Source organism: Phycodurus eques, chromosome 10 (genome assembly GCF_024500275.1).
Source record: "Phycodurus eques isolate BA_2022a chromosome 10, UOR_Pequ_1.1, whole genome shotgun sequence".
Taxonomy (NCBI): Eukaryota; Metazoa; Chordata; class Actinopteri; order Syngnathiformes; family Syngnathidae; genus Phycodurus; species Phycodurus eques.
This window is the reverse complement of record NC_084534.1, coordinates 7,626,971-7,647,230: the sequence shown is the minus strand read 5'-3', so window position 1 is coordinate 7,647,230 and position 20,260 is coordinate 7,626,971. Positions and strand designations below refer to the sequence as shown.

General features: G+C 39.7%; 1 protein-coding gene across 6 annotated transcripts in view; it reads right to left on the bottom strand.

Moving 5' to 3' along the window:
* Positions 1–1,493: 1,493 nt before the first annotated feature.
* Positions 1,494–20,260, bottom strand: part of taf4a (TAF4A RNA polymerase II, TATA box binding protein (TBP)-associated factor) — a 27,877-nt gene continuing 9,110 nt past the window's right edge. For 4 of the 6 annotated variants that reach the window (XM_061688321.1, XM_061688323.1, XM_061688324.1 and 1 more), the window contains exons 4-17: positions 18,646–18,765; positions 17,985–18,068; positions 17,708–17,827; positions 17,545–17,634; positions 16,201–16,413; positions 13,551–13,692; positions 13,349–13,451; positions 11,586–11,755; positions 7,845–7,952; positions 6,633–6,763; positions 6,194–6,319; positions 4,737–4,793; positions 4,534–4,656; positions 1,494–2,668 (exon numbers count right to left, since the gene is read on the bottom strand). In XM_061688321.1, coding sequence (XP_061544305.1) covers positions 2,510–2,668; positions 4,534–4,656; positions 4,737–4,793; positions 6,194–6,319; positions 6,633–6,763; positions 7,845–7,952; positions 11,586–11,755; positions 13,349–13,451; positions 13,551–13,692; positions 16,201–16,413; positions 17,545–17,634; positions 17,708–17,827; positions 17,985–18,068; positions 18,646–18,765 — 1,746 coding nt within the window. In that variant the 3' untranslated portion in view covers positions 1,494–2,509. Of the gene's footprint in view, positions 2,669–4,533; positions 4,657–4,736; positions 4,794–6,193; positions 6,320–6,632; positions 6,764–7,844; positions 7,953–9,655; positions 10,355–11,585; positions 11,756–13,348; positions 13,452–13,550; positions 13,693–16,200; positions 16,414–17,544; positions 17,635–17,707; positions 17,828–17,984; positions 18,069–18,645; positions 18,766–20,260 lie in introns of those variants that run through there. The other 2 variants (XM_061688326.1, XM_061688327.1) reach the window with 2 other exon arrangements.

Sequence of the window (20,260 nt, the reverse complement as noted above, 5' to 3'; positions counted from 1 at the left end):
ATAACCAAACACAGCTGGACTGAATGAAGTTGAAGAACCATTTCAAGGATGATCAGAAAAAATGGACAGCACCCAAGTTAAATATATGAGTGTCACAGCAAAGGGTCGGAATACTTATGGCTGTGTGATCAATATGGCGTGCTGTGTGTACATTAATGAGGAAAGAGAAGAAAAAGAAAAATGATTTTAGCAAATGGCTGCAATATAACAAAGAGTGAAACATTTAAGGGGGTCTGAATACTTTCTGTACCCACTGTACTTTGATTCAGGCCCATTACATTATACTGCAATAACTGTCCCACGGTAATGTTCTTGACAAAATAAAAAATATGGAAATTCAGAAAAACTGTTCTGGACGTTCATTTCTATCGGTCCACAGCTCTGCAGTTGTACTAGACCATACTCCTTAGTGGTTCCGTGGCTAACGAAGTACTGCAGTCGCTTTTACCTCAGCAACAGTTAAAGATACGCAGAGTACATCTTTCACACACACATTTATGACAAAAAACAAATTAAAAAAAATAAAAAATTCAAATAACTGCATTATTATTTTTTTTGGTCCTGTTCGGCTGTTAGGTGAAGCAAAATTGAGGATCTGTATCCCTTTTAAGCCTTTTACGGTGTCACATTGGAGTTTTTAAGCTGCCGCTGTGGTTTCTGAGTATTATAATGGATGTTTATTGAGAATCAGAGTCGATCAGTCGAACAGAACAAAGTTTCTAGAGGGGAGTGAGAAACAAAGACAAAAGACAACGCACTAATTATAAACAAGATGAGAAAAGTAAATCAGTTTATTTATCTAGAACAATGAAACATGAGTGTTGTATGGGACAGCCGTGCTACACCCTGTGCGGGAAGGACAGGACAAGATAGGACAGGACAAGGATAGGAGGAGGAGAAGCAGGCAGGACAAGGGTCGTGAACACGGCTGTACAACTCAAGTTTGGTGGTGGTGACTGTAAATTATAAAAAGTGCTAATTCTAAAATATTAGGACCCATGGACACATTCTGACTGTCAAAGGTGTAAACAAACCTTGAAATTGCCTTTTTCCAAGTGGCCGATGAGTGGCTATCACTAAAGGTAATGCACCTGTTAGGTATTAAGTGCAGTAAATATTACGAAAGACACTAAAAGGCATCAATAGACAATCAAATGAAAAAATACTCAGTATGGCGGCGAGTGAGCGTGCATTCGTGACGATTTATGTTCATGCACCAAAGCAAACTACCTTATGGTATGCGTTCGTAACCACAAAACGCCATTTGCCTTGGACCTCTTGTAAATGTGTACTGAGGGAACTACTGGATGCTCTGCTCAGGAGAGATCAGGGACACACACGCGATTTTACATCTGCTAGAAAATTTCATGTGTGCAGGGAAATTTAAAAAATAAATAAAAATGAGTCCCAAGCAATCAGCCTCGTGTTTTAATACAATGCTGCCCCCTAGTGTGGTATGAGAAACAAATTCTAGACCATAGGGTAAGGTTACTTGCAAAAATGTTAATTTATTCAAAATGTTCATTTGATAAAACATGTTTTAATATGGGTAAATTTTCACAGCTATTAAAAATATGTAAGTTAAGATGCAACACTTACAAATATACACGTTTCTTCCCCCAATAAGACACTAAGATAAAAGGCTGAAAGCACAAAATATATTCAGTTAGAGAAATAACTGCAATATTTATGAGAAAGAGAACAGTGACATGTCGGCAGCTATAAAAAAAAATAATTCAGGCTGTGTCTTGGGAGTTATTTAAATCAAGACAAAAACAAATTTAGAATACGAAGCACTCCTCATACACTGAAATCTACACACCATAAGAGTTATGAAAAATTAATGAACATGTATATACTCAAAGTACATGACACAAGGCATAACATTAAATAAATAACTAAACTGATTCGAAAACAACTTTGGTAAATAAATATACATCAGATAAAAACCAGTCTAGTAATGAGGAGCTCGATATTTACTGCTCTGTGGGTTACAGCAGAATATGCTATATGGCTTATAGTTGGAAAGGCAATTCAGTAGGTCAAACTGTGTGAATGTACATTTTAGAATTCACACAAAAAAAAAAAAAAAAAAAAATCATGATTTAATATGAGTGTGGCGTCTGTTTAAACAATGGTTATTTTCAGTGCTTCAAAGTGTAATGCAAATTCCAACAAGGAACAAGAAAATGAAATAGTGAGCGCATACTTGCATAATTTGAATATCAATACAATTCTGAAAATTCATTAATAAACCAGATTTTTAGAGAGAAGATTCTGAGAGTCCATTGCTGCTCAGGAAGTAACTAAGCCTTGAGGGTGGGAGGTAGAAAGGTGATTCAATGTATAGCTACAGTATATACTTTGATGTTCCAGGTCCTATATCTGCCAAAGTGGAAAACCACGGTTTCAAATACTCCGCTTCAGGAGCCTTGTATGCCCTAAGTGTGCTGGGAGGGCTCTCTCCACACACTACTCTCTCCTCCCCCTCTCTTAGCTAACATCAAGCCTATTTAAGAAAGCCTTTGTAGAGGAAACTGGAGCTACTGGTAAATCTCTCGTTCTCCAAACAAAAGAGCAAATCCCTGAGATTGACGCGTGTGATGCGCTGCCGTGTGGGCCTGGAGCCTGATGAACCAGCACCCCCTGAAACATTGGCGCCGGATCCCTGCGGGACGAGAGAAATTACCAACAATGACGACTTTGTGACCGTCTTCATACTAATGTAAAAATGTATTTGTATTTTCCAGTTGAAAAATAATGGAAGGCAATTGCTGGTGAGGCTGCACTCACCTGTCTGCTATAGACAACCACTTGGAGGAACCTCATTAGAGGAGAACCAGTTTGAAAAATAAATTGTATTTACATGATGTGTAAGATGTACTAAGACTTAACGTAAAGCACCACAACATAGCTCAATGCAAAGAGCCAAGTCCCTCTTAACACCCTAAAATGTCCTTTTCAGTTGTTGTTGTTTTTTTTTTAAAATATGTAAAAGTGCATTGATCAATGAAAGTGTACAGTCATCTTAATGGTGAATTGATATAAATCTGCTACGAAAGTATGAGCGAAAAAGACATTTTGCCAAACCAACTTCATCTGGCATTTGGGATGTAATATTGTCTCTATGGTGCCTCAGTACACGTGAAATATGAATTAAAATCATTCAAGCATTCCTGAGTCCAGACGTTTTTCTGCCGAGAGGCCTGAAATCAGGTCATTCGAATTTCGAGCTTATCTACGTCACTGGGGAAGAGCTCCACCTTCCCTTTCCGCTCCCAAGCCAACTTGTGCTCTCACAAGTGGGTCTTCTCTTCAGAGGCAACCAATCAGAGGAAAGGGAGCAGTCTTAGCCAAATATCGACAAAGCGGATACAAAACTAGGTCAGCCGTTAGAGGGCCCTTTTCTGGACACACGTATGACAAAACCAAGGCGTTCTTTTAAATTGACACTTTTATACTAATTCCATGTTAAAGAGTCACTCTATGGAGGTCTAAATAGCCAAAATAACGGACCTTTGAAGCATAAAACTAATTAAAATGTGCATGGTGACAGAAATATAGCTACACTGTCAATAGTTTAATTGCGGTGGTTAAAAATCGATTCATCAATGCATCGCAATACTTTCCCCCGCAATTCAATGTCGATTCAGCAAATCGACACACCTCCTGGCCAATACGGGGTGCTTTGCATGTGATTCGCGTGAAGCAAGTGACTTCTACTTTTAAATTGGGGTGTATATAGCTGGGATAGGCTGCAGCATGCCCGATAAAGCGGTACAGAGAATGGATGGATGGATGGATTATTAGTTTTAAAAATAAATAAATAAATAAATAAATAAAACAGGGGGGGGGGGGATACCAAGGCTAACACTAATGAGTAAATTAGTAAAGTAAAGTAAATGCACTTTAACTTTTCAAGAGTTGACAGAGTTGTCATCATGTGTTTACTTTTGTACACCATGTGCACAAATTTATTATTGTGCACCTTTTTTGTTGACTACAATTGCCTAGAGAAAAACATTTAGTTTACATGCACTTTACCTTTTCAATATTCATACATAACTGTCATATTTTTTACCACTTATTTGTGGTCATGGGGTACTTATTTTAAGGTGTTGTATTGCTTAAAAAAATTTTTAGGTGACATACGACAGGTTTACATGGCATCAAAAATAATTCTTTTAAAATTGTCAAAATGTACTCTTAATTATTCGTGTGTTGCCACTTCTTACTGAACCGATATCGGAACATTTAAATCAATATCGAATCAAACTGCAACCTAAAGACTCAAAATCGAATTGAAAGGTTCTTAATGCCCAGCAAGTTTTATGTGCTACTTAAGCCAGTCGAGTATGTTGAACATTTAAGGGTAAACATTATCAGATATAAACCTGCATAAACCAGATATAAAGCAAGACAAACTGCAGTTTGTTGATTTAACTGAGAATTGTCTTGAATTTTGTACTCACTAGACCGTACTACTAATTGGTGGTAATGTGGCTAAAGTCAAAGTACGTCAGTCATTTTTACCTCTGTTACAGCGGTGGAAGATGGAGAGTCCGGAACCTTCCTCTTTTTTCTCGGGCCAATGGCAGCAAGAGCAGTCAGATTGGCCTCCCTCTGTCTCATCTGAGCGAGTTCTTGCTGCTGCATCTGGAGGAAAAGAAAACACCACCAACACAGACATCAATCATACTCATTTACAGTAATTAAAACAGACTGACTTCTCTGACCTCTTTTGCTTTTTGTTTCAGACGTAGCTGCTCTGGGTCTTCTTGACGAGCTCGAGACTGCATTGACAAAAACAATTATCAACAGGCAACACTGTCAGTGTCCATAGATTGTGTGTTGCCCCATCCTCCAAAACTTAGGAACCCTTAAACCAGTTTCAACATAGTCCTGAGTAGGGATGGGAATTGGTAAGATTTTTCCAATTCCATTTTCAATACTGCTTATTGAGTTCATTCTTTACTGATTCTCATTTGGAAAAAAGGAGAACAAACAGGAATAATTACTGTATTTTCTCAATTATAATATGCACTTGATTATAACGCACTCTGTATTTTCATGATTTTTGCCTGAAAAAAACAACAACACTGTACGTCAAAGTAGCACGCACAACAAACTTAGCCCAAACCTTACTCTCTCCGACAACTCAAAAAAATAAAGTTTTTCCAAAGTTTGAAATCATGAAATTTCAGTATTTTCACAACAAATACACGATTTTCTCTCTCAAATGGATGGACTCTTTTTTGGGGGCATTTTTTATGTTGCTTTAGTGTTTACTCCCAGATGATACCTGCTGACAATATTACTTGAAGCAATGATTTCATATCATGGCCGCACCCAGAGCACACTCAGTCGTCGTGTACCGACCAATCAGACAGCAGCTATCAACATGCAAATGTCTTTGACTAATCACAGTACAGCTATTTTGTATCCCCCATAGGTATGAAGACGAGCTACGCAAGCAAGCTGTAGCAGCACCTAAACGGCGTCGATGTTGGTTGGTCGACGTTCGTAATTTTTACTGTGAGGTTCGTTCTTCATATCTGTGGCGTCCCACTTGCTTCGAAGACAGCAACAGCATGTGTTGCAATCGCAATGTGGGCAAGAAAAAATATTTTTGTATATTTGCTTGTACTAGTTTGTAACACACACCCGAAAAGCACATCTTATTTAATAGCAAAAAAAAAAAAAAAAAAAAGTTAGAATCGAGAAATTACAGTAAATGAATAAAATAACATTTAAAAAATGCTAGCTGGATAATATCAAGGTAACTTCCAGTCGCAATTTCTGGCAGGGCGGCTTTGAGCATAACACCCCAAAAAATTGCATGCGCCGCTTCCCACAATGCATTTGCATGCATACAAAATGCATCTTTAATGCATTATTTTGTACAGACAGGGTTTAGTAGTTAAAGTGGTGTCGTTTTTATTTGTTTTAGTCCTGTAATCGTTAAATTACTGCTGCTTTTGGTGGCAATTTGGCACCTTTACTCAGAATGGTTAAAGTGATGCAGCCTATTAATAGCACCTGGAGGTCAAATATTCCATTTATGTCGGATGGTCAAAAGTCATTATTCTGACCAGAATTGATAAAGAGAACCGCTTTCAAAATTTGAAGAACGATTCCAAATAGATTCCGTTTCCCAATGCTAGCCCTGATGTAGCGGGCATTTTTAATATACCTTAGCTGCCTTTAAGAGAATCTCTCTCTCCTGTTCCTCCTTCCGCTGTTTCTCTAACTGATCCAGTTGCTCAAAGAACTTAAGCTGAGAACGAAGATCACTGCTCTGTTCATGGTTGTCCTCCTCCTGCCAGTAGAAAAGTGTTAGGGTTTATTCAGTGAAACAAAATTTAAAGAGTTGAATTGAGAGAACACTGACATTCTTAATGTAAGACTTCTGATATTTTGTGTTTTTGTAAAAAATCAGTCAAATAATGTTTCAGTACTTCTGCCAATAGAAGCACACAAAACATGTTTGACCATGAGAACCTAGACATATCACTTATGCCCCCCCCCCCCACAAAAAAAGTTTCCAAATGTAATTGTTGGCAACATGGTGCCATTTCTAAACTATAGGGAGCCATGGACCCACTATGACAGTGTTACAGCTGTAAACAAACCTTGAAATTGCCGTTTTTCTGCTGTGCCACTAGGGAAACCCTTTCCAGCAGATCGCGTAGTCGATGCTGGGTAGCATGTGAGACACAATTTATCACATCTGGACCAAGGTCTGTCACTCCATGCCTGCAGCCTAAAGTAGAAAGGATTGATGCCCGTTATACCTTAAATACCATTAGGAGCTGCATGTACAGTATGTTAGGCCGTCTGCGGCAAAAATCGACTGAACTGAAAAAAATAGTCGCCTACTCCCCGCTGCACATCAGGCGATTGACCAGGCACATACGGCGGCTGAAATAAGTATTTAAAAGGTAACCATTTTTCCTCACTAAATATATTTTCAAAGGTGCTATTGATGAACTTTTCACCAGATGTTGGGAACAACTCAAGTAATCCATACATACAAAGAAAGTAGAACAAATAACATCAGAAATTAAGTTGTGTAATGTAAAAAGACACAGGGAAAGTATTGAACATGTCAACTGGTATTCTTTTTTAATACTTTGTACAAAAGCCTTTTTTGGCAATGACAGCTTCAAGATGTCCCCTCTATGGAGAAACTAGTCGCATGCATTGCTCTGGTGTGATTTTGGCCCATTCCTCCACACAAGCAGTGCTCAAATCTTGAAGGTTCCGTGGGCTTCTTTTATGGACCTTGAATTTCCGTTCTTCCCATAAATTTTCAGTTGGATTCAAGTCAGGTGATTGGCTGGGCCATTCTAGCAGCACCTTTTTTTTTTCTCTGAAACCAATTGAGAGTTTCCTGGGCAGTATGTTTTGGATCATTATCCTGCTGAAATGTCCACCTCGTTTCAATTTCATCATCCTCGTAAATGGCAGCAGATTTTTGTCAAGAATGTCGCCGTACATTTGGCACACTTCTTTCAATAATGTGAAGTTTGCCAGTACCATTTGCTGAAAATCAGCCCCACACCACCATGTTCCCACCCCCGAATTTCACTGTTGGTATGGTGTTTTTAGGGCGATGTGCAGTGCCATTTCTCCTCCATACATGGTGTGCATTATGGCATCCAAACAGTTACATTTTGCTCTGATCAGACCAGACTATATTCTCCCAGTACTTAACCATCTTGTCCAAATTTTCAAAAAACTTTAAACGAGCATTGACATGCTTTTCTTTCAGCATGGTGGGTGTGCATACAGGCCATGGCGGCGGAGTGCAGTACTCACGGTTTTCCTTATGACAACAGTACCTGCTAATTCCAGGTCTTTTTGAAGCTCTCCACAGGTGGTCCTTGGCCCTTGGACAACTCTTCTGATTATTCTTTGCACTCCTCTGACAGAAATCTTGAGGGGAGCACCTGATCGAGGCAAATTTATGGTGGTATGATTGGCTTTCCACTTGCGTATTACGGCCCCAACCGTGCTCACTGGAACGTTCAAAGCTTAGATATGCGCCTGTAACCAATGCCATCGTTATGTTTTGCAACAATTAGGTTGCAATGGTCTTGAGAGACCTCTTTGCTTTTACCCATCATGAGATGTGTCTTGACTCACACCTTGGCAATGAGACCTTTTTGTAGGCCATCAATTAGGACTGAACCTGGTAATATTAATTTGCACTGACAAGGGGCTGAATTGCTGTTTGATTATTGATAGATTTTAAGTGTTGTCTTGTCTTTACATGCCTTTTTGCACCTCCCTTTATTTGTGTTCAATACTTTTTCCCTGTGTCATTTCACATTATTACACAACTTAATTTCTGAGCTTATTTGTTGTACTTTCTTTGTCAGGATGGGTTACTTGGGTTGTTCCCAACATTTGTTGAAAATGTAATGTGAAAGGATCCTTTGGAAATATATATAATGAGTAAAATGGTGTCATGTTAAATATGTATATCTGCCACTCCATAAATCAATTAACTGCAACAAAAAAACTGCAACCCCCAGCATTCTTATCGGAAAACAATGTTTCAGGTGGCACAGATATTGTACTTTTTATTGAACCAATCAACATGGTGCTGTTGTCAAGGAAAAAGCAATTTGTACCTATAACAATACAAAGAGGAAATGACCACGAAATAGAGGGAGAATGTGGAATTTCTGAGGCGGTTGGTTCCATCTATTGACTCTGGCCAGTCTCCATGGTTTGCTTTCTTATGCACATGTACATATGAAAATATAAATTTAGTTCAGTATTGAAAAACTGTAATGTACAGTAATTTCTCACGTATAATGCACATTTTTCCCTCCCAAAAAATTGTCAAGTCAATAGTGCCCATTAGACATAGGTATAGGGGAAAATGGGGGTGGGGGGGGTGAACTTCCACATTTTATAAATGTATCCCACCATAGAGGTTATGAAAAAGCTGTACACTTTCATTACAATATGCCACCGCCACCTAGAGGTTATGAAAAAGGTGTACACTTTCATACTAGTATGCGACCGCCACCATGAGGTTATGAAAAAGATGTAGCCTACACTTTCATTCCAATATGACAGGGGTACATCTGCATATATACAGTTGGGCTCCTAAGTTTACATATCAAGGCAGAATTTGTGATTTAAAAAAATACGACTGAACAACAACAATCAATTTCTTTATGGTTATGTTTTGTTAAATAATGCTTTTCTGAAATGCTTGAGTTTAATTTGAATTCCATTAAAATAAAATGTCTTTAGCCTGGTCATGTTTTCTTTAACAAATTCTACACATCTTACAATTCTCCCTGGGTAATCAAACATGAGCACAACAGTGTGTTTTCTAATTTGCTAAATAAAAATAGGGCTGTGAATTCAAAATAAGGGCAAGTAAATAAAGTATTACGTGTTCAAATAAAGTGCTCAGCTTCAGAATAATTATTTGAAAAAAAACTAACAAAATACAGATAATACTTGTTTTGATCATATGGGTAGAAGCAAAATCATGCATTGTAAAAATGCATTAAGACTTTCCCAAAATCTAGAATATAATGCAAATGTTTATTTCTTTCCATAATTCCATTCAAATAATTTATAGATTCAGGGCCCACAACAATTTCAAGTATTTATTTATTTTTTATATTTACATAATTTAGGCTTCCAGCTCATAAACCCCCAAAAAATAGGAATTCAAAAAAATGTGAATACTGCATCACTTTACAGATCCTCAGCAGAAGGGAATCATCAAGTCCTCTAAAACATTCTGGTAGACGGTTGCGGTGACCTTGTATTTAAGAAAGTTGTTTACCAACACCTGCACTGGACATTGCACACCAAACCATGACTGACTGTGGATATTTCACACTGGACCTCAAGCACCTTGGGTTCTGTTCTTCATCCATCTTCCTCCAAACCCGTGGACCTTGATTCCAGAATAAAAGGCGCACTTTACTTTCATCTGAAAAGAGGACCTCAGACCACTGGCCGACAGTCCAGTCCTTCTCCTTGGCCCTGTTGAGACGCTTCCTACGTTGACTCAGGCTAAGAAATGCCTTGACCCGAGCAACCAAACAGCTGTAGCCCATCTCCCGGCTGCGTCTGAATATGTTGGTTTTTGAAGTTGTGACTCCCGCCTCATTCCACTCTGATAATCCGCTGAAGCCCACAGTCATCTCTTTTGGTGGTGCATCTTCGTTGACACATTTTGTGCTTCCACTAGACTTTCCATTGATGTGCTTGGACACAGCACTCAGTGAACAGCCAGCCTCCTTAGCTATGAACCTTTGTGGCTTACCCATCCTATGGAGAGTATCAATGATGGTCTTCTGGCCAGTTGTCAAGTCTGCAGAGTTCCACATATTGAACACAACTGAGACAATTGAACGAAACTAAAGCAATTTAAATCACACCTGGGGAAACCTGTGCAGGTGCTTTGAGTTTAGTAGATGATTAGTGGGTGACACCAAGTTTAAAACATTTAAGGCCTGCAAAATCTGGGGTGATTTCTTCACAGTATTCTAATTTTTTTAATTCCTGATTTTGTGGGTTTTATGAGCTGGAACCCCAAACTATGTACAAATAAACAAATAAATACTTGAAATAGTTTAAATTGTGGGCCCTGAATCTATAATCTATGAAAGTTTAACGTTTTGAAGGGAGGTATGGAAATGAACTTTACCATGACAATCCATTTTTTTGGAAAGGGTCTGTATTTTAGTTGTGAAATTTCACTTGATACAAGACATTGCATTTTTGATTGGCATTGTGATTTTCTGTGACATTGCAATAATGATCACCAGAGACTGTCAGCCACTCATGACAGTTCGGTCAGTTTCTGCGTCGTTCAGTGTGCTGCGAGCGGGCATTATTTTGCAAATGACAGCTGTGGTCAGAAGTTTAGATACACATCACAAACAATGTCATTAATTTGGGGCTTTTAATTATTTATTTGACCCGATATTTTTCAAGAGTGGAACAGAATTGCGGCGGAGTGGCTGACTGGTTAGCACATCTGCCTCACAGTTCAGAGGACCGCCCGTGTGGAGTTTGCATGTTCTCCCCATGCCTGCGTGGGTTTTATCCGGGCACTCCAGTTTCCTCCCACATCCCAAAAACATGCATGGTAGGTTGAAGACTCTAAATTGACCGTAGGTGTGAATGTGAATGGTTGTTTGTTGATAAATGGATGGATGGATGGGTGGGTGGAATGGAATGCCCAAAGCCCCGACCATAACCCAATTGAACATTTGTGGACAATGCTTAAAAGTCATTCCCTGCCAAGAAACCAACTAATTGAATGAACTTCACCAATTCTGCTAAGTGGTCAAATATCCCCCTCCAAGAAATGAAAATTGAATTAAAAATTTGGCGCTCAATACTTAAGTTAAAATAATTAAGTCCCAAATTAATAATGACTTTGAACAATGTGGTGTCTATGTAAACTGCTAATCACAATTGTATCTTGAGGATTTGCCAGCATGTATCACAATGTGAAACTACTGACTAGCAATATTTTATAAACTGATGAAGACAAAGCAGTTAGGAGCCTACGGATAAGAGCGCTCATGTCTCACCAATCTCCTGAATTCTCCTCTGTAACATGGTGCAGGAAAGAAAAGCCTCATCCTGACAGGAATGTGTCACTGCTCCAACAATTCCTGAATTGGTTGCGAGGATGTTGGCACTTTCCTCAGACAGGTTTACTCCAGCCATGGAGGCTACATCATTGATGTCGTCATCATCTCTGTTAAAATAGGTGCAGTGATGCCAATTTACCTACCCAGACTGATGAATGCCCAACCTGTCAAACAGCTTCAATCACTTTATCACGTAATCACACCATGTTACTGTGATTTTAATTGCATACACACACAAACAAAGTTAGGGTTATTCGGCTTTCAGGTGAACTTTCAGGAAGAACCCACAAAATGCACTCTAACCTTTACAGGTTAACTTAATTTTAACTTCTCTATACTTTTGAATTTTTTTTTTCCCCCCAAGGACATCCACTTCTATGCCTCTCTGTGACTCTTCCAGTCACTCTGTATCTCTGTTGCAACCTGCTGTTGCTGTGTGACCTGCTAAATTCAGTGGCATTTTTCCTCTGAGAATATCCTGTTTGAAGCCTAGCCAAGTACTGTTGATCAATTGTTGGCTGTCGTCTTGGTCCCACGATGTCCAAATGTGAAGAGCAAGATGAAGACAACTGATTGGCTGTACTGATTCTAATTGAACCAGGAAATGTAATCACCTTGTTAGAAACCAGCAAGTTGTGCAAAAAGTACTGAAAATTTGAAGTTTGACATGTTATTAGTTCACCTGTGCATTTCATGTACATCCAGAAATTTCACCCAGAAGCCAAATACAGAATCTCTTTTAAAAGAGTCGCGTATGGCTTAAATTTGTCTGTTACGGTATATAAGGAGGGTGCTTTCTAGCAATGGGCTTAATGGATTAATAGATGCATTGTTTCATTAAAAGATGTACAGCCGGTACGGTGATCGACTGGTTAGCACATCTGCCTCACAGTTCTGAGGACCAAGGTTCAAATCCCGTGCCTGTGTGGATTTTCTCTGGGTACTGCGGTTTCCTCCCACATTCCAAAGACATGCATGGTAGGTTGATTGACGACTAAATTGTCCGTATGTGTGAAGGTGAGCGCGTATGGTTGTTTATATGTGCCTTGCGATTGGCTAACGACCAGCTCAGGGTGTACCCCGCCTCTCGCCCCCTCTTGTGATAGGCGCCAGCAAGCCAGTGACCCTAGTGGGGATAAGTGGTAAGGAAAATGGATGGATGGATAAAAGAATTGACATGCGCACAATTTATATTAATGGTAATGTATGTGGTTGTGGTGACTATGATGATAAAATAAAGCGAGTTGTAAATTGCAATACTGCCTAGGCCTATGACAGCTGATTGAAGGTGAACGGTGTGACAGCGGGTGTTTTCTGCTGTTGGACAAACATGTCTCAACAAACAGTATGTTGCAGTTTATGCTTTACTTTATTTGGTTGCAGGTGGCTTGTGCATGTAAATGTGGAGACGTTTTGGTCAGGCTGTGCTGCTTTTCTGTTGTTGGTGTTTCATGCCTTTTTCTTAACGAAGAGACGTTCTAATCCAATTTTTTAATTCGATATAGATTTTATTACGGAAAGAAATGCTTTGTATTTTCCTGAAATAACTTTTTTGTTTTGTTTTTGTTTTTTTAAATCAACTGTAGCTGTATTGATGTGTTTGATTGTACATCCCTCCTTCTGTCAATGACAATAACCTTTACCTTAGCACAATTACTCATTTAATGCATTAGTTGGATTAAACCGCTTCATAATCTTACTTGAAAGTACCGCCTGCTTCTTTTAGCCTATTCTTTTGGGCTAGAGTCAAGACTGCGGCCGGGCTTAGCCTGGAAACAGGTGGCACCTCCGACTTGACAGGAACTGCCGGAGAGTGGGAGACAGAAAAATATTTTAAATGAACAACAAAAAAATAACACCAATAAGCTAAGTCAGCAAGAGGTCACAAAGTAATACGCTCACATGGTTGCAACTCTTTAAGCTGGACCTGTGGCTGTCCCAGCACAATGCGACCAGGGGCCTGATTCCTGAGATTCACCATAGGGGACACGGCTAAGGGGACCTGAGGTCTCAGCATTGTTCTCTGCTGCTGAGGCTGGAGGACCTGCAGAGGGTTTTGTCCAGTATTACTTGGAAAGTCACTGGATCTGTACTTCTTTTGTTGGAGAAAATAACAGAGCTGCCAAGCTAGAAACATTCACTTCCAGAACAACATCCAAATTTGTCTGAATCTCCATATTTTAAAAAAATCTTGTCAAGAGCATTTCTGTGCAACAGTCATAACCATAATCGTTAAAAAATGATGCTTCAATATTTGTCATAATAATGTTATTACATCAACCTTGTAATGGTGGACACAGTTGCGGCCTGAATCAAAGTACGAGTATATGACATTGATGTTCCATCATCAAAAATATCTGTTTATATGGATTAATTCACCTTTGCCAATTCTGTTGTCGACCCTGGTTAAAAATAAAAAAAAGAATAAAATAAAAATGCAAGTCTATTCAAGTAGATGAATCAGATCTCAAAAGTAAAAAAACTCAGGACTCTATTTTGCCAACAAACAACATTACTGAGAGACTGAACTGGATAGTTTATGTATAAACAATAGTTTTGGTTTCTATTTTGTACAAGTACTTCTTGTACACGTACAAGTAGTACATGTTAGGAGAAGAAATTTAATTACGTCTTCTCTTGCATGCCATTTATTACACATTTCCTATATCCACAAATTTCCCTATTGTGAGAAAAATGAAGATTATATTACATTTATTAATAATAATAATTTACCTTTAACCTGCCCATGTTCTGAAGTGACGTGTGCAGTCACGTACGAATTCATTTCCGGTTTAGATGCGGCATCCTGTGTGTATTACTTTATATTTATATCTCTAAACACATTACCGTATTTTCACGACCATAAGGTGCACTTAAAAGTCTTAAATGTTCTCCAAAATAGACAGGGCGGCTTATAATGCGGCACGCCTTATGTGTGCACCGAGTTCCAACATCTACAAAGGTTGTTGTGTGATGAGCGCTGCGCTTGACTTTTAAAAAAAATTTTTTTTAGCATTTACAGTCGACACGCTGCTTAGCGGCCGTGGCTGAAGACAGGAGAGGGTGCGTGAAGGAGGACGCTAAAGCCACGCCCCCACGCCGGGTGGGGCTAACCGCTCGACTGACTGGGAGCATTTCCGAGGTGTGCATTGTGCAAAACAACATTGGTTTGGCTAAGGAACCCCGAAAATGTCGCCTACGAAGAGACACTCTTACGAAGCACAGTTTAAACTGCAAGCTATCAGTTACGCGGAGGAACATGGGAGTCGAGCAGCCGCGAGAGAATTCAAGATCAACGAATCCATGGTTCGCAAGTAGAGGAAGCAGGAAAACGAGCTTTGCCAAGTCAAGAAGACGAAGCAGAGTTTCCGCGGGAAAAAAAAAAAAGAAAAACAAAATGCGGAAACAAGGTGAGGTGGCCCGAGTTGGATTAATGAGCAACGAACAGCCAGGAGAAGCATCTCTACAGTGACCATTCGACTGAGTGCAATAACTCGGGGTTGCCATCATTCCGGGAGGCTTTACGAACCGCTGGACATCCGTGTAAACAGGGCGTTCAAAGTGAAATGAGCGGCGTGGGAGCCATGGATGACAGATGGCGAACACACCTTTACTAAGACTAGGAGGCAGCGCCAGGCGAGTTACGCCACAATTTGTGAATGGATTGTGGATGCTTGTTCGAGCTTTCGCACTGCAACGAGACTGACTCGAACCTGGCGTGTTTGATTGAGAACTTGCCCAGCTGTTCATTTCGGATACAGAAGATGAGGACTTTGATGGATTTGTGGATGAGGATTGATCAAAAAATGACATTGAGTACATGGTTAAATACTTCAATAAAGTACAACCGAACTCAGTTTTCCTTCCGCTGCCTTTTTAAAAACATTGTTTTACCGTGCATGCATGCTACCGTATGTTTTAAGCTAGCATATGTTTTACCATGCCTGCGCCCTATAATACAGTGCGCCTTATGTATGTGTTAAATACAGAAATAGACCGCCTAACTGAGACTACACCTTTTAATACGGTGCGCCCTATCGTCGTGAAAATACGGTAATTTTGTTGTTCAAAGTTAGTTACTCTCCGCGAAAACGCAGTTCCTGCCCAACCGATGTGACAAATGTGTTCTTTTACCAAATCACTTATTTAGATATTTTGTGAATGCTTGTAATGATAGCTTAGCAATTAGCTCGTCTTCGCCTATCCACTCCTCACCTCCCTTCCTGACACTTCTGTAAGAAGCATGGTAAGGAATGTAGCTTATTCGCTACCATGGAGGTGATGATTAGTGTCTTATAATGTGTTGACACCGGACACAAAGAGGGGGCACAATAAAATAGCGTGCACCAAGCAGCTGTTCAATGTGGACGTGACGATTATGTCAGACGCTGGATCTCCCCCCTGCCCCCCAATACCCAGAACAAATCAGTGTTACGGCCGTAAAGAGTCAACGTTCAGTGATTTCCGTAAAACAAAATACGGACAATCTGTAACATTTGGCAGCTCTGCAATAAGTTAATATTAAACATGGATATCAGTAGAAGATATTTACAAGTGACGGAGTCTGTCCAGGCTTGCTAACATTTGGCTGAAGTTGGGTTCTGTTAATTTGAGTGGCGAGGCGAGGAGCAGGGCTACTCAGGACAACCGTGGTGGGGCTTTGTGAGGTGGACAAGACAGATCCAGATGCTGGCTGGGTGAGCTGACTCTGCTGGATGAAGGCTGCAGAGTCTGGTGTAAGTTGCCTCAAGGCAGGAAGATTTTTCTGCAGACAAATTAGCAAACATTACTGAACTATAATAACATGGAGGCGATGATTAATGACTTATAATGCATTGACACGAGGCACAAGGGAAATTTCGCCTCTGAAGCTCGGTAGCTGGGGGGATAGCGTGCACCAAGCAGTCACCAGGTAGTACCCGGAAAGCAGGGAGGTTGGGTGACTGTTTTAAGGTCGCTTATTTTGGCTATTTAGACCTCTATAGAGTGACTCTCTAACATGGGCTTAGTATAAAAGTGTCAATTTAATTTAAAAAAAAAAAAAAAAAACTCCTTCATTTTGTCATACAAGTGTCCAGAAAAAGCCCCTCTGACAGCTACTTCTGTTGGACCCAGTTTTGTCCATATTTGGCTAAGACCACCCCCTTTCCTCTGATTGGTTACCTCCGTGTAGAAAACCCACTTTTGAGAGTATACGTGTTTGTTGTGTTGAAAGGGAAGGCGTGGATCTTCGCTAGTGAGGTAGATAAGCTCGAGAAATTCAAATGACCTGATTTCAGGCCTCTTGGCAGAAAAAAAATGCCATTTGGAACTCAGGAATGCGTGGATGATTTTAATTCATATTTCACATTTGGCACCATAGACAATATTACATCCCAATTACATGAAAAAATATGGCACCTTTTGTGTGTGTTTGTTTGTTAAATATAGTGTTTATTTCATCGAATTAATTCAAGAAATTTGTACTCCGTGTTACAGCCATAACGAGTCAGCATTCAGTAATTTCCATAAGGAAATACGGAAGTTCCCTAACATATGACAGCTCCTTTCTGTTTACCTATGCTGTCCATTGATGCTGCCACGCAGTTTTCATTTCTGTTATCAAGCCACGCTCTTTTTGTAGAGTTATGAGGCATAAGACGTTCAATCTTTGTTTTGAGAGCTACTGACCACTGTTTTCTTTGTCTATAAAATTTAAAAACATTCATCGCATATTTTAGCGATGGAAATTGAGGAATGCATAACTAAAGAGCTCCTTTTAGGTCACGTTTTGCAATGAGATACCGGATATTTCGGACCCTAAACCTTAATTTGGCCACAGACATTATGGATGTGTTCTATGTTTGCTAGAGGAAACCAAAAATGAAGAGCAACATGAGAATATAAGCCACTTTACCTCAAGGAAAGGCACTAGGTACGGTTGGGGCGATGAGTTGAGCTCTTTATATAGTCTGCTGGTGAATTCCTCAGCTTCCAGTTTATTCTCCTGATGAAAGAGCTGATATGAATGTATATGTAGATGCCATAAACACCTTGTATGTACCGTCATTGTCACTCACCAGTAGGTCTTTAACCAGCTGTTTCACACTGGCAGCCTCGGTTAATCGCTTGCCAGTGCAAGTCAGCTTGATCAGTGTAGACAAGAAGTTCCTACATTTGTTCACATTCTCCATTGTCTCCTGATAGGAGTAAAGGACCCATTTAGATTCTGTTTCTCTCACATTTAAACACATTTATTATAGACAGCAGACATACAGTTTCATCTCAGGGACACTACTGGATACAATTACAGGGCTTTTAAACATACAGCTCTTTCATTCCATTGAAAGGACTCACTTTACTCAATGTAATTGACGTAACAGTGGTCCCAGCTGTTTGACTTCTCTGAGTCATTCTTGGCATTGCCGTCGCCACTGAACCCTAAAGGAGAGGGAGAGAGTACTGGTCATCATATCGGTTTAATGTTTTGATCGTGAATGTGAAAAATAATGTCTATAGACCTACTTTACAGCACAGCGCATCTCTTAATTCAATCACTTTATATTTCAAGTCTTACCATTTTTTAAATAAATTTTACCTTCAAATTTGTTAATCAGAAGGCATAAACATATGAAAAATGAAAAGCATTTATTTTATCTACCTTCAAAGCATACCATCATTACGTAATTACTAGGGATAACCCGGTCTCATTTTTTTGCATCTCCCGATTAATCAGCAATGCATTGGAACAGTGGTTCTCAAACTTTTTACACCAAGTACCACCTAATAAAATACTTCGCTCTCCAAGTACCGCCATCATGACCAACACTAAAATACAATAATGGAGTGTTCATAAAAAACCAATGCAAACAAATTACATTTAAATATCCTGTCTTATATAAACCTCGTACAGGATAAATGGCCTGTGATGAGGAATGTTTACATTATTCGATCAATTACTGACATCATCAAAAGATATACCAACTTGAAATGCATTAAAACATTCAGCCTAGAATACCTGAAGGCCAGGAGGTCTATGAAGAGTGGTGGTGGAAGGCAACGATGTTGGAGTTGGACACCCCTGTCGGATAATGGTGCTGGGAGATGTTTGTCTGCTGATGATGCTGTTTCCAGGAGCCTGGCAAAAGGCAGAAATGACAAAACTAATTTTCTCAAAATATACACCCACACGACACTGGCTGATCTGATGAGCTTAATGTTTCTTAAATGTAAGAGTCGCAATAGAGGATGTCCACTCCAGAGGTGGGGAGAGTAGCTCAATATTGTACTCAATTAAGAGTACTGTTACTTGACAATAATGTGACTCAAGTAAAAAGTAGTCCTCCAAAACAATTTCAGAGTAAAAAGTAGTACACAGTGAAATAATTACTCACGTACTGAGTAAATAGTAACTTCAGATTTTTTTAACCACAGCATGAACATCAATTAAAAAAAATTGCAAAATGAAATGTGAATGTGGAAATTCTGATGTTTCTGTCTGTGTGAAAATGTATGCACAGACAAAACTACAACAACATATGTAATTTACTGCACGGTGTTTTCTAAAGTTATAAGAGAGCTGAAATATAAACATTTGGGCAGACAGATACTACAATACATGAAAGCTGTTGTTTTTGTTCGTCTAAATGTAAACAAGAGTAGCGTGCCGTTGCCTTCATGGTAACAACGACCTTCCCAAAATGGTGGTCACTCAGACACGACGATCAGCCGGTCTGGCTTATTTAGTGTTAATACCTATGCCCGGGAAGCCCAATAGCCGTTTTGCGAGGTCATGTGACTTTAGTGTCGTTTGATTGGTGAACTATACAAACGTCACTAGCGCTTAAATTGGATTGGGGCAAACGGCGCCCAATGCGGAAGTTGTAGTCTCGTACACGAAATAGTTGATAAGCAATAATGGATAATTAAAAGTACCGAGGGACATTTAGATCATTGTACCAGAGTAAAAGAAGCGTTAATTCTTAACAGCAGAAGCGGCGTAAGTGTTTTTTCTGATCTCATCAACTCCTGTGACTTATCCAAAGCAGATCCCGAGCGCACAGGCGGAACCTCAGGCCGATGTGCTCGGATATTAGTCCGCCACGAAGTAATATTCACCATTATATGTGTGTGTGGATAGTGTAATGGATCTAGGAGTACAAAACCGCCTAGGACCACATCATTAATGTACACACAGCACCCCATATTGACAGAAAAAAAAAAATGAATTGTTGAAATGTTTACAGATTTATTAAAAAATAAAAACTGAAATATCACACAGCCATAAGTATTCCGAACCTTTTTTTAGTAGAAGCCCCCTTTTGAGCTAATACAGCCATGAGTCTTTTTGGGAATGATGCAACAAGTTTTTCACACCTGGATTTGGGGATCCTCTGCCATTCCTCCATGCAGATCCTCTCCAGTTCTGTCAGGTTGGATGATGAACATTGGTGGACAGGCATTTTCAGGTCTCTCCAGAGATGCTCAATTGGGTTTAAGTCAGGGCTCTGGGCTGGGCCATATAAAGCCGCTGAACCTCTCCTTCGTTATTTTAGCTGTGTGCTTAGGGTCATTGCCTTTTTGGAAGGTGAACCTTCGGCCCAGTCTGAGGTCCTGAGCACTCTGGAGAAGGT